Here is a 14,280-nt window from a genome sequence, read left to right on the forward strand (position 1 = left end):
AAAGAGAAGTCAAGACTACAACACGCACACTTCCCTCCCTTGCATAGCTCTCAGTTTTCCCTCTGAACCACGGGTATCAATAGCATCCCACCAAACTTTTTGGATAGCAGTTCAAAGTGACACAAGACAAGTAACATTGGGAGAGGCACCAACCACACCACTTTTGCGCAGGAAGGCCTCCACATAAGAGCTTGGAGGGGGAGGGTGGGGTTTGGGACAGATTTGATTCTTGCTGGTTTCTTTTATCACCCCTTTGCAAACACTGCTCTCCCACTGTGTCTGACCCAGATATCAAGAGTAATAAGGCTAAACCCATTAAACCATCCTGAGAAAGACAGCAAATCTACAGCCATATTCATCTCTGACAATGCTGCTCTGAGAGGCACTCTGAACATAAGCAACTAACAGATTATTTTCAGGACAGTAACTTACCATAAAACTAAACAAAAAGCCAACTAGAAATCACCTAGAACCAAAAGAAGCGTTGAACTGAGTCAACTCCTTTCTCTGGCCAGCTTAGATCAAGCTGCATCTTTGTATCAGGATGCTACATCTCACAGTTTCTTACAAAGTGATATCCTCATTTCCAGGCTGTCCCCCTACACTCAGCCCTTGCCCTTTTCCCCAGTGTGCCTAGTGTAAGGAAGTTCAGTTGTTAGAAATCACCTCATATAGAACAATTATCTTAGTTATGGATGCAGCCAGAAGTCAGGCTGCTCTTGCCTAGTCACAGACACTTCTAAAATATCCTGCAGCCTGCCATTATAAGCACAATGACAGCATGAAGAACAAGGGATGAGACCAAAGACCTCCTTCCAAGTTGTGCCTGTGAACAGGAATGGGGAAGTGCAGAAGGTTTGCAGTAAAGCAGCTAACTAGAGAGCTCCAACATAGCAAGCACCTTCGGGCTACATTTGGGCTGTAAAACTCCTCTCCTCAAGAAATCACCAGCTTGGTTTCAAATCATGGAGATGAGCCCTTCACTCCTAAGTGCACCACTGTTACAAAAACAACTTCCACAGCACTTCCCAGAGATATAGTACGATAGGAAGTCAGTGTTAACATACATCTCTGATGATTCCAATCAATGCTGTCCCTTTCTCCCTCCCCCAACAACATATCAGCTCAGGCATGTTTCTCTAGAAATATCTCAACAGGCAGACTACGTTACAGCTGAAGGTAAGGGTTTCGGCAAGCAATTGAGGAACAGGATGTCCTTCTGGGTACTGAAATTCATCCCAATTTGTGGAGCTTTGTAGTCCAGCCACAAGGGACCTCTAAGGTCTTCCAGCAGCAGGATACACTTGCTGAGATGGCTGAAATGTTACCTTGACCTGACTATTTTCTGCAATTACATCAACACCGAGGTGTGCTCAGGGAATTTAATGGTATGCTAATAGGGTCTGTTTTGGAGCAGAAATCCAGTTTATTATTAATGTTCTTCCAGAGCAGCCACTACTAACAGCAATCTAGTGATACAGCTGGAAAATGCAGCTACATACTGAGAACCAGCTCTGAGCCTGCAGGACCATAAAAGCTGCATTAGTAAAGAAAAACCCAGGGGTTATGATTACAGCCAATTCATTAAACATCTTTCTGTAAACAATCGATAGCACAAAGGACACAAGTACCAACCAAAGGAGACAAGCATAGCTCTCGGCCATCACACCATTTGTCCCAAAGAGTAGGTATTTCTGAGAGACGGGGAAATCAATGGGAAAGCGTCGCGGAACTCTTTCCCCTTTCTGACTTAAAACACGCAGCCGCCAGACTCCGTACCAACCTGACGTCTGGAAGTCTATCTGGATAGGGTTGGACAAGCCGTTCACCGCCTCGCGCCACATCCCGCCGCCCCCCGGGGACCAGGCGGTGACCACGCAGCGGTACAGCCCGGCGTCCGAGATCTGCGTCTGGTACATCCGGTAGCGGAACTCGTTCTCCTGCACCTTCTCCAGGACCACGCCGTCCACGCGCGTCTGGTCCGTCCAGTCCTCCAGCCGCACCACCGAGTCCTGGTTCAGGGAGATGATGCGGGTGGTACCGTTGGGACTCGACTGATCCGTCAGCGGCTTCTCGGCCGTGATGAGGACGGAGTAGCGCGGCGTCTTGATGTTCTTCGAGGACACTTTGCATGTCATCTCAAAGGTGTGGCCTGCTACAAAGAACGGCTTCAGTTTCACCGCCTCCACCGTGAGCGTGTAATCTGAAGAGGGAGGGAAATAAGCAGCAAGAGAGGGGGTTAATAAGTAGGTAGGGATGTCTCTGCAGCACCTTTCCATCTGGAAGATTGCAAACAGGCAAAGGTCTTTTTTCGGAGGAACAAATCCCAGCACATTTATCTAAACACACGTGGACATCCCAGAATGCTACTCAGCAGTGCACACACACACACACGAGTACACAACAGTTTGGGTCAGGAGGCAAGAATTCAAACGAACACCAAATAAGGAACAGATAATGCAGTGCACGGGTCACAGTGTGACAGGACCTCCAGGATTGTTTTATTCATGAGCCAAGATATTAGACAAGATTCAGAGCCCCAGTTTTACACTGGATCTGCAAGAGCACCCTCAGTGACAGGGCACAAGGACACTGCTGAGGTACTCACGACTAGTGACAGAAGCTGCCACTGACTGAATTAACAGCATTTAGTGTAGCATCCTTTATTTCCCTTGAAAATCCACCTTAACAGCAATCCAGACACATTCAGCTGAAAACACATGACAGAAGTTGGTGATAACAGAAGTCTCCATCCCCAGAACCCCTATACGCACAACTCCACGTTGAAAGAGTTAGGCACACCTCTGCCTCCACATTTCATTCTTCTCTCCACACCCCACTCACTACTTCTCATGTGCACAAACCTACCAGAAGCCTTGACATTTACCGACGGCCCATTTGACATCAAGAATGCCAGCACCACTTACTACTCAGTTTCCTCCCATTTCTTCTCCATTCTCTGCTGGCTCCTCAATCCCAAGAATCCCTTAATTACAGGGTTCGGGATAATTATACATCTACGAGCACAGCCCCAAGACACACAAAATATAAGCTCACAGTGAGAAACTGAGAAAATGAGGAGTGACTCAAATCAGAATCAGATAAAAGGAAAGGGAGTTGCTGATTTCCTGGCATTGTGATGAAGAGACACCCTGCACATCCAGACTCTTCCTAAGGAAGGGAGGGCTGGAACAGAATACACAGAAGTACCAGTATTGGAAAAATACAGCCAATCCAACTCTCTGGACTTACTTTGCTGCTCTCTACTCTCCTTTTCTCCTTTTTAAAAAAACAAGTGTAGACCCGTTAAAAAACTACACAGATCACCTTTATGCAAGGTGAAATTTCTCGGGAAAAGGGAAATAAGCAATGGTGAGATTGTAACACATTTCCCAAAACTGAACTAAATGCGGTAATATTTATGTCCTCCCCACAAGAGCAACAAGATACTTGTCAAGATTACATTTTGCAGTGTTTTGCCTTCAAGCAGCAGTTTTCACAATGAGTAAACACAGCCCACAAGATGAGAAACCCGGTATGACAACTTTAAATCAGTACTGTATAAAGCAGATCACAGTGCAAAGCCATATAAAGAAACAGCAGGAGCGGCGAAGGCTGAGATGCTTCTGGTGGTCTAGCTGAGCACAGAATTACTTGATACTCCACACCAAAACCCCCCTCACACTTCCACCCACTAAGCAAGTGATAATACAAGAGTTGCACATTTAGGCACTCAGGGTACAATCACAACTGCAGTTGTACAGAGTCATTCTACACTCCCTTGTAAGAGAACTCATATATATATATATATATATATATGAATCTAGGCTTCAAATCCATTTTTTCCTCGTTCTGTGTCCATGAGATTCTGATATTACTTTCTTCATAAGATTGCAGCACCTAGGAGACCAGCAAAGATCAGCTTCTCATCTATTTTAGGAATATAGAAGACAATTACACTTCTCCCCAAAAGCAGAAGCACAGCCAGCCATACTTCTCTGGCACATAGTGTTGCTTTCCAGGCCTTATGAGGAGGTTGTGGGCAAAAAATCCCTCCTGAGGTAAATGTTCTTTACATTGTTGATCTTCATGTCAGAGCACTGGGTCCCAGACACCAGAAAAAGAATCTTGCAATTGGTCTCTCATATGTGTGTTTAAGACAAAAATACCTTCACGTGTTCAGAGCAGTACAGATACAGCCGAGATAACTCTCCCTAATACCTGGGCTTCAAATGGCTTAACTATTCCCTAAGCCACAGGTCAGGCAGCAGTACAAATGGCAGTGTCTTGGCCTCTTCAAGAATAGAGCAAATTTGTTCCTAGACATTCTTTCTTGCCTTTCCATTTGAGGGCAATAGCAAGTGCTTTTACCAAGTATTTCTGCTGAAGAAAAAGAAGAAAGGAGCGGTGGTAGCATGGGACAGCAGAAGTGCAATCTGCAGAGTTTGTGGAGGAGAACATCTGAGGCCCAGAGATGAAGCTGAAGAACACTGGTAGAATTCAAAAGGTTTAGAAATTAGGATGCTGAACGTAGAACAAGGAGATGTGCTCTTATGAAAGTCCTTTCAAAGGATTTTTCTACCTTTTAAAACTGCCGAGATCCCTAGGCTGGATGAACACAGAAGGCAGACGCATCTCCTCTTATATTAGATCATAAGAAATGCAGACCAGAATAGAGAAGGGGACACAAAAACCAGCACATACAGGTGGTGAATGTTTCTTAGTGCAAGAAAGTAGGGAAAAAAAAAATAAAATCAAAGGAACATTTCTAAATATGCAAAAATTTTAGAGACCTGCACATGTAGGCAACAACAACCAAAAAACAACGCCCCACATCCTCTCAACTGGAAAAGCCTGGATCACGATTCCTAAGTGTGATGCTGTGCCAAAACTGTTCTTCAGTAGGAGCAGACAAAGTGTAATTAGTACTCCTTCACCCCCCCCAGAAAACCATGTAGTTGTCTCTGGAAGAGTGCACATTATGAGTTAGAGGGCAGACCAAAGACTTGGCACGTAGCTTAGAAATAACAGTAATATGAACGGAAAATTAAGTGGGAAAGGAAAGTTTCTCCATGTTTCCTATGTTAACAGAAATTACTCATCACATCTTGTAGCATAAGATGGGCCAGAGAGGTCAAACCAACATTTTCTTCCAAGAACTACAGCCTGAGGTCTCATTTCTAATCTTTTGGGAATTGCCAAGGGAGCAAAGTCTGTCTTGACTGCTACTCCACACTCTTGTCTTTCTGCACACATGCCTGCAATCCCATGTGGAGTCTCATCTTCTTGTAAAGCTCCATGAATGAAAAGCACAATAAAACACACCTTGGACACTTGTATACAGGAGGTTACAATCTGCAGAGTTTGTGTTGGAAAGTGGTAGGGGAAGAGATCCTAAGTAAACCATACCCAAAGCTTATAACCCATTTGGGAACTACTCCAAGACAGAAGGCTAGCAGCAGAAGAAATCCTAGCCAAATGACTCAAATAAAATTCGAGTAAACTGTACTTTGGAGCCTGGCAGTGCAATCTTCTGCCTTCCATCACTGGCCAGTCCAAGTGGTTAAGCCACTCTATAATTCTCCTGTTGCTCTTCTACCACAAAGTGCATGCTCAGCTTCAAGAGCACTTCCTGGGTAGTGACTAGAAAGACTTTTCACCAAATCTAAGCCAGTCAAACTTCCAGAGAAGCCTAACAGCTACAAGGGCAAGGAGACTTTAAAAAAACAGCACCTTCCCCGCACTGCACTGACTCCATTTGGAAGAGCAGAATGATGGCCCTGGCTAACAGGAACCTCAGAGCCTAATGGCACTACTTGAGGCTGCTGACAAGACATCTCAATATTCATAAAGGCTTCTTCATCCCCCAGTGCACTAACTAGATTGCAAGTACGAGGAATGCAGCAGACATTAAGGTAATGACAGCTGTGCCTGCGTAGGAGGAGGTGGCTGTACAACACCCCGAGGTACAATTGTGGCCCCAGCAGCTCCGATACCAAGAGTGCTGGAAGTGTGACAGGCACACAGAGCCTGCACTACAGCGTGACACGTGTACACACCACACAGGGCTCTCCCCCCACTGCTGCACACACCAGCCCCCCCTCAGTGTCCTGCTCCCCTCACTCAGCCAGGCAGGAGAAGCCCAGCCAGCCCTGACTGGGGGTGGTTCACCAAACCTAAGGCACTTTCTCCTTCCTACACCCAAACTGGCACACACACCCGGCAGCGTGGTGCCATGGCAGTAGGAATTTCTTGGCTCAGGAGGAACTGCCTGTCTGTATTGCACAGTGCCTATTATACATCAGCAGTGATAAAGGGAAGTGGGTGGCAGAAATATTATCTGTTCTCTGTTCGCAGGACTGTCTGGAAGATTAAGATGCCCTTGCTCCCAATTAAGTGTGATGGGAGGGCCTGGGCAAACATTTAGGACAAGGAACGTTATGTTAAATATAATTATTTCGTAAATTAAAGACAGGAGTATTAACAAAACCCCAAATAATAGCACCTTTGGGATTTGGAATTTCAATTAAAAGATAATGTTCTCTTTTGCAAAGTACTCCATGCAGATCCAAAGTTGACAACACTGGTTTAGGGAAAAAGCATTGATTTCACATTCCACTGCAAACAGTAGCTGTGTTCTAAATGTAGGCAGTACTCACAATCAAATTAATAAATAAAATTATCTTTTACACTGTCAGACTTTTTCTGGGTCGAAAATAATTTACAGAGCCAGTCAAAAAGGTTTCCTCCCTTTCTTTACCCCCTTTTACTGATTGGAATTTGCACTCTAAATAGCAAAAAATAAGAATACAACTGATGTGTTTCATTTCTGAGGTGAGAAAGACACTTTCTTTGTCACCTTGGCAGGGGAGAAGTGGAAGAGGGGAAGAAACATATCAGGCAGACTATGTCAAAACCAAGGGTGATCTATGATAGCAATTGGCTGCATTTGCAAAGCTGAGTAAGCAGAAAGACACGTGAGCACTATTGGTCCCCACAGAACAAAATAGAAAACAAAGACAATAAAACCCTAAGTTAAAATTGGCAAATATACGAAAACAAAAAAGGATTTTTGACATCTTTGCATGATGTTTACATTTCAAGCAAAGGCTTCTTTATCCTCAATCAGCCTCTGTGCTGATTGGCCCACAGACACATCATAAAACCATTTCTCCTTTCTCAAGAGCTCAGAACAACCTTTTTCAAAGTGGGATTTCTCCAAAGTCCTCCCCCCTCCTCGAGCACTGCTCTAAAGTTAACACAGAAGATGCAAGTAATGAAATAAATGGAAGAAAAAGTCTTTATGTAGGCATAAGCTCTCCTTCCTATGCCCAGGAAAAGGCAAAGTTCTGTTCTCTCCTTAGGCAAACATGTGAGAGCCTGGCTGCTGGCTTTTATAAGCACTGGGAGCAGTTAGGGACTCAAATCACCAGAGATACTTGTCAAAACAACAGTCAGAGAGCAGAGGCAGCAGCAGATTAACTCCTTCATAGTTGCTGGCTACAGCACTGGGCTCACAGCCCAGTGTGAGTGTGAAGCTCACAGGAACAGGGCACGGCAAGGGACAGGGCACACAGAAGAGGCATCTGGGGCTACACTGCTGAAGGGGGAGGGGTTGAGGGGGTGGAAGGGAAGAAGGAGAAATCCAGCCTATATATTGCCCTCCCCACATTATATGCTTTTTCAGGAGGAGAACATTTTTGTAGGAGAGCTCACTTTCACATAATAAATCCCCCAACGCCAAGTTTTGCCAGCAAAACGTACTTTTCAGCACAGGGACTATAACATTTACATTTGTGCTGCAAAATTAGCAGAGTTTTTTGGAATAAAACCAGAAACACGGGAATGTTCACACCTGCCACGGTTTGTTTTCCCTCAGAAATGTCAACACAGGCTGAGACTTTTCAACTCCAGCTGGTCTCTGGCTGCTCCGAAGGCGACGATCCATTACACATGCATGCACGTACGCACACACACTCCGTGGTGTGGCATAACACTGAACTAATTGTGACCAGCATTCAGCATTAATGAGAGATCTCATTCCTACTGGAGAAGCCAGCTTCAGGGAAGAAAAAAGAAAAAAAAAATGACCTTTTCCTGGACCACACATTTGGTCTGGGCATACAGGGAGCACTGAGCAGGCAGCGCACTGCTCTCCACTTAAGCAGAAGGTCTCCAATTTGCTGCTCAAGGATTATCCCTAAACAACTTAAAAATTATTTCAAACAGCTTGTCTCTGAAATACGGTTCTCTGCCTGTGGATGCCTAAGCTAGACTGTTTAAAAAAATCTATCAAGACAAATGCAGCTTAGCTAAGTACAGATTTTTGGCAAAGACATTACATCCTAGGTTATCCTAGTCCTTCTGATCCTATCCAGCAGAATTCTCTTGCGTGACTTCACATGGCATCACTCTACAGGACATCCAGGATACACAGGCCTGTTTTAAACGAGCGTTAAGCAATTCAGGTAATTATTAAGCTTCTAAAAAATGCTCTCAGAGTCAGTTACTGACCAGAGCTAGTTCACTTCTACCTCAGAAAGGCCCAGATCCAAGCAAGCCACTGAATTACTTTGCTCTGCTACTCTCTTATTTTTTGATACTCTGATAGCACTACACCCATGAACTCCCTCAGAAGAGCCTTCTAAACATGGGCTTGTAGGACAGAAAAGCAAAACCACAACTCTCAAACTGGCAGACGTAGAAGACAAAGTGACATTCCTCTTTTCACCTCAATACAACCCTGTTGTTAGCAGCAAGATGCACCCTAAAGAGACCAAAATTCTCCAAGCCATGAAGGGGACAATGACTACAGCTACACTGCTGGATGCCATCCCTGCCACTTCCAGCCCAGCTCCTGGACGTCTCAGCAGGTTGATGGATGTATCTCTTCTTTGCAGTTCCCCTCCAAACTGTTGCATAAAACTGGTGAACACTGTGTAGTTACTTCCCTCCACAAATCAGAGGCCTTTACACAAGGTGACAGTGCTTTTTTCATTTTCATAACACGAAACACCATTTCCAAAGCCCATTAGCAGGCCTTCTGGCTGACAAGCTTACTCAGGAGAAAACTACCTCAAGCCACCCAGATCTTTCGCTGAGTTGGTGCAAAGTCCCTACCTTGTGTAGCCCAGAAAATGTTGACAGGCGCAGAAGTCACATCTTTGCTCTTTACCCAGCTGTTGTTGCGGTGCCTGCTCCAGGCAGAGACGACACAGAAGTAATCCCCTCTGTCACTCTCCGAAGTCCACTGGATTCGCAAACTGAAGGTGTCGGCAGACTTTTTAGAGAAGATGATTTCCCCGTTCTGAATCCGCTCTCTGCTCCTGTCCCCAGGCAGCAGAGTCCAGTCCGCGTCCATCGTGGCCAGGAGCTCATCTGCCACCACGTCGTCACTGCGCAGGCGCTGCCTGTAGTACCAGGAAACCGCGAAGCGGAGGTTTGCCTCGGTGTCCTGCGCGTTCGTGACCCTGCAGTGGAGCTCTGTGGGGTCATCTGAAAACTTGGGCGTTTTAGACGCGTTCAGGAACACGTCATAGTCTGGTTCTGCAGGAGAAACACGGAAAAAAAAAGGAAAAAAGAAGTTAGAAGCTACAAGCAGAAGGGAGAAAATGCTAGAACTTATTAAAAGTTACGCTAACTTCTGACATCCGGTCAGAAGCACCTGAGCTAGAAGCCAAGTGCCAGAATACACATTTTTCTTACAAGACCTGGGAACTTGGACTATGGTTCTCAGATGTGCACCGGCCTGACACAGGTATCCTCAGGCCTGAATTTCCAAACAAGACCTTCTGTTTCATACGTCTAGTCAGAGCATCTCAGAAAAATCAAGACTAATGGATCTTGCTGAGCAAGAAAATTCCCTCCTTTAGGCCTGGCCCCAAGAACCCACCATGATGGGCTCAGGTTCAACCCAGCCAGTCACTTTTTGCACCTCTTCAAATGCCTGGGGCAGCCTGCACCATGACACTGGTTATCCTCCAGCTTTGGACTAACCCAAGACATCCCATTTTCCCAGTATCTCTTCAGGATAAGAGGTCATTTTCCCATCATGAATTGCTTTCTTTTCCACACTTAACTATCCCATCGTGTCTCTATGCTACAGTTTAGGAAAGTTAAAATACCACCCCAAAGACACCCATCTTTACCCACCCAGACACCAAAACCAAGGGACGTGGGTACCACTGGCCACAGGCAGCACCAACAGCGTGCAGAGTGAATTTCACTGGTCAGCATAATAAATACTACATAGGTCAATAAATACTAACTAGGTTAAGAGTCGAAGACATGTGGATCAGAAAAGCTTCACAGTCTGAATAGAGGAGTATGTGCTGTACAGCTCTGAGGCTGGAATATCTCACGCTTGAAAATGAGTGCCTGAAATTCACGGGTTAAGAATGAGGCTGTTGCATTTAAATCTGAAATAGCTGGCTGTCCAAAGCCTACAAGCGATAAGGGAGCTGCATGACTATTTTCTCTCAGACTACAGAGATAGTAAAGGAAAAAGATTATAGCAAGAACCTCACACCACAAAGGAAATACATATTTATTTACTAGTATTAGAATATTTTTGTCTTGCTGTCTACTATAATTCAGAAAAATGACTAGCTTTCCAACTGTTCGGCCAATACCCATCACGAGGCTTCTACATTGTAACTGTATTCAGCGCTCTGTATTTATTTCCTGCTTTTATATTTTTCTTGGCATTTTGCCCTCCCAGAAACAATTAACCGAAGCTATAATTGGGACAGAGAAGGCAATCCAAGGCTAAAACTTAGGCTTAGCTTACCAGTGAGCCAAGATAATAAAGCATCTTAATAGAACTGCTGTGCAAACTGTTGTGTGCATATGCACTTTTGGACTTCAGATGCAAAAGATAAAGACAATTGTATCCAGCAAGCTGGACTGCTGCTACGTCAGCTTGCAGAAAAGATCTCTCACTAGTAAGTGTTATGCATGCAGTGTCCTTGCATTTAGCAAGAACAAGGGCATCCACACACACCAGACCCCAGAGAACCTGGTGATACTGATGGTGAGTTTCTGTGGCATTAGGCAACACAAAAGCATAAAAGTACTGCTCCCCTAAGTCTATAGTATCTACTACCTGTGAACATGTGCAGATTTCTGCACATTTTCTGCATAAGTAAGGCAAAATAAAAAAAAAATGCACAGAATTCTGCTGCAGGCAAAGCACAGGTTATTAATGGAGGCCAAAACCCACGTCTGGTGTAAGCCCCCATAGATCCTACAGCTACACTACTCTTCCTTTCTCATTCAGAGAAGACTAGTTTACTCCAGGGCCTCATGATATATTGCTCACACTCTGCAATTCTCTTATCTTTCCCCCTTGCCTCCCCTCCCCCCTTCAAAAAGAAGGCATTCAAGGCCAACACAGCAACAAAGACTGTGAAAGCACAAACTCTTCTCTAGACAGGAACATAAGAAGGAAAAAGCTGCAAGAAACTCGAGTTCTTAGAAAACCCCTTCAGGTTTGTTTTATTTGCGGGCAGGGGAAGGACCGCCGAGAGGAGAGTTTTCCCTTTGACAGCACCACTCCAGATAGGCCCTGCACCCTGACAGACACTCAAACAGAGGATTTAAAAAGAATAAAAGGCTGCCTGGATAAACCTCATTCCTCCACTCTGTCAGCTGTCAAAGAACAGCCTCACTGACAGTTCAACAACTTAATACTCCAGCAGCTCTTAACTTCCATTAAAGAGGAGGAGCCCGTGAATTCTGGATGCAGACGAAAACCTCGATTACCGAAAATTTATTCTACTTTCCCTTTCCCTAGCAACTAAACATCTGCTGAAGAGCAGATTTTATTCTCTCCTGTTCCCAAATAATGCCAAATTGGAACGGAAAGAGTAAGGAACAGTCCTACAGGTACAGGCACTACGAGAGAATACACGAGCACGCAGTGCACCTGTACGTGCATGAACACGCGTGCAAGTGGGGGGAGGAGGGAACACTCACTAGTTGAATGTGCAATTTGAACGGCTGAATGAGGACAGGAAATGAAGACATTCATCACTTGTGCACTTTAGCACACATTACAAGTGTACTTGGAAACAGCCACGGCTCAACTGCTCTGCACAATGCTAAAACGCAACATTTAAAGTCATTGTCGCTGGGATTTAACCTTATGGCACAGCTATTTATTGCTGAAAAACAGGCTCTCTATATGCTGGCCTCATTCAGTACTTTTATGTTGGAGGAGCTCTGCCTTTGTAACTGGACAGTGCCACCAGTTCCTCATGACAAGAGGATCTGAAAGGGTACATTGAGAGGGTTTGGGCCTGGATACGTGCATCCAGTCAAAGCTGGGAACAGACACCAAGTTCTACAGCTCTGCCAGTTCTGCCCCCAGCTCACATCTAGGTGAGAAATATATCTATTTTACGTGAGAGAGAAGGACGCTCTACATATAGATTATAGATGCAAACAAGAGAGAAACTTGTGCAGGAGAGATTCCTCAAGGTCCTCTCCCTTTTCTGATGGCAACATTACCCATGAAGTCTGCAAGCAGAATCACTCACCTAATGCTGTCACCACCACACTGACTGGTGCAGACGTCCTCTCCACCACCTTGTGCCAGCTCCCATTGTGCAGGGGTACCCAGATAGCTGCTTCACAGAAGTAGTAGCCGGAGTCTTCCACGTCCACATCCCGCACCAGCAGGCGATAGGAGTTCCTGTCTACATGGCTCAGGCTGATCAGAGTTGAATCACTGACAACAGAATCACGGTCCATGCTCAGCAAAAGCTGAGCATCTGCCAAGGTGTCATCAGGTGATGCAGAAAAATACCACATCACCTCTGCCTGGAAAATACCACTCCTGTCTGTTGTGATGTTGCATGTAAGATCCAGGGAGTCTCTTTCAGTCACAGACACATTGCTTGTTGAGATGACCACATCTAGAGCTTAGAAATAGAGACACAAAAATTCAAACAGAAAATACTTTTTTATTCGTTATTTGTAATAAAAGGAATCCGCTGTAAGTTATTCAGGACTTCACGTTCTATAACAGGAGCTTCTGAAGCAGCTCAGCAGCCCTACCTTCAAATGCCTGTTGGACATCGAACCGAGTGATCCATTACAAGGGAGTACACATTATCAGTCAAGCAAGGGGTGTGTGATGAGGGCAGGGAAGAGAAAGGGAGGGAGAACAGCATTTCTGCAGCTCAGCAGCAAATGGTCAATGAAGGTTTTGTCCCAGTCACAGACCACATGTCACCTTCACACGGCAGGAAAAGGTGTACAGGATTTTCCATTCCCACAGGAGGGTCAAAGTGTTTGGGAACTATCTCTCAGAAGAGAAAGCATCCACAGAAATCACTAGGACTACATTAGAATTCAACTTGGTTTCTGATGACATGTTTTTGAGCTCCTTTAACAGAACAGATTTAGATGAGAAGCAGCGATGGCCACATGCTGGAGTCCTGACTGACCTCAGGTGTGTTGCAGAAAAATGAAATGGAAGCAAACAGAAGGCAGCAGTAACTCCCTATACTCCTGACACCTCCACTTACTGCTCTGAGAACGCACACTGGGGACTTTATAGCAACACCAACAGCCACTGAAAATACATTTAACAATCTCCTCCACTGGCTAGTGAATATTTTTAATATACATAGCACATATGGTCACAGTCAGTATGCAAACAGGACCTTCTGCATTCTGTAGCTTTCCAGGTTGGCCACAGTTTTGTTAAAAGAAAACCACGGAATCACAGTGTCAGGGCCAGATGTAGAGAAGCTGTCCTTAGTTACTGGGTAGAGGTGAACCAGCAGCACTGTGTGTGTTCATTTGTAACACTCAGTGCAAATCATTCACCAAGTTACCTGCCTACTACATGTCTTCACTTGCTCATTCCCTCATTCCACACTGCCTAAAGATTAGATCTGTGTCTCAGTGCAGCACCATTCCCACACTGTGTAACTTGGCTGCCCTTAGAAGTCTCCACTGAGGCCAGTGGACAGGGCTGCTACAGCACTGAGCAGTGGCTCTTCTCAGCAGACCTACAACCAAGACCATGAATAAGAACACTGACACCTGCTTTATACAGCCAGCTATGTCTCTGCTGCAGTTTAGTTTAGCCATGTTCTCCTACATAATAGTTACCCATCTGTAAAAACTTCCTAGGATTACCACCTGGAATGAGAGACAACTCTCGTGTAAAGGCTAGAGCCAAACTGAACTGAGTCAGAACTGTATTGCCAGTAAAACTAAGCAGTGCTCATCTCACCCCTCACCACCTGATAACACAGAGCAGTCAAA

At 45.1% G+C, this 14,280-nt stretch overlaps 1 protein-coding gene across 2 annotated transcripts in view; it reads right to left on the reverse strand.

Annotated features, from left to right (window-relative positions):
• The window catches only part of PTGFRN (prostaglandin F2 receptor inhibitor), a 66,694-nt gene that overhangs the window by 20,943 nt on the left and 31,471 nt on the right, over positions 1-14,280 (reverse strand). For both annotated transcript variants that reach the window (XM_027719188.2, XM_027719190.2), the window contains 3 exons: positions 12,540-12,923; positions 9,121-9,546; positions 1,784-2,203 (listed from right to left, as the gene is read on the reverse strand). In XM_027719188.2, coding sequence (XP_027574989.1) covers positions 1,784-2,203; positions 9,121-9,546; positions 12,540-12,923 — 1,230 coding nt within the window. The remainder of the gene's footprint in view (positions 1-1,783; positions 2,204-9,120; positions 9,547-12,539; positions 12,924-14,280) is intronic.

Source organism: Pipra filicauda, unplaced genomic scaffold, assembly GCF_003945595.2.
Source record: "Pipra filicauda isolate LSUMZ 115617 unplaced genomic scaffold, ASM394559v2 scaffold306_size1276767_pilon, whole genome shotgun sequence".
NCBI classification, from domain to species: Eukaryota; Metazoa; Chordata; class Aves; order Passeriformes; family Pipridae; genus Pipra; species Pipra filicauda.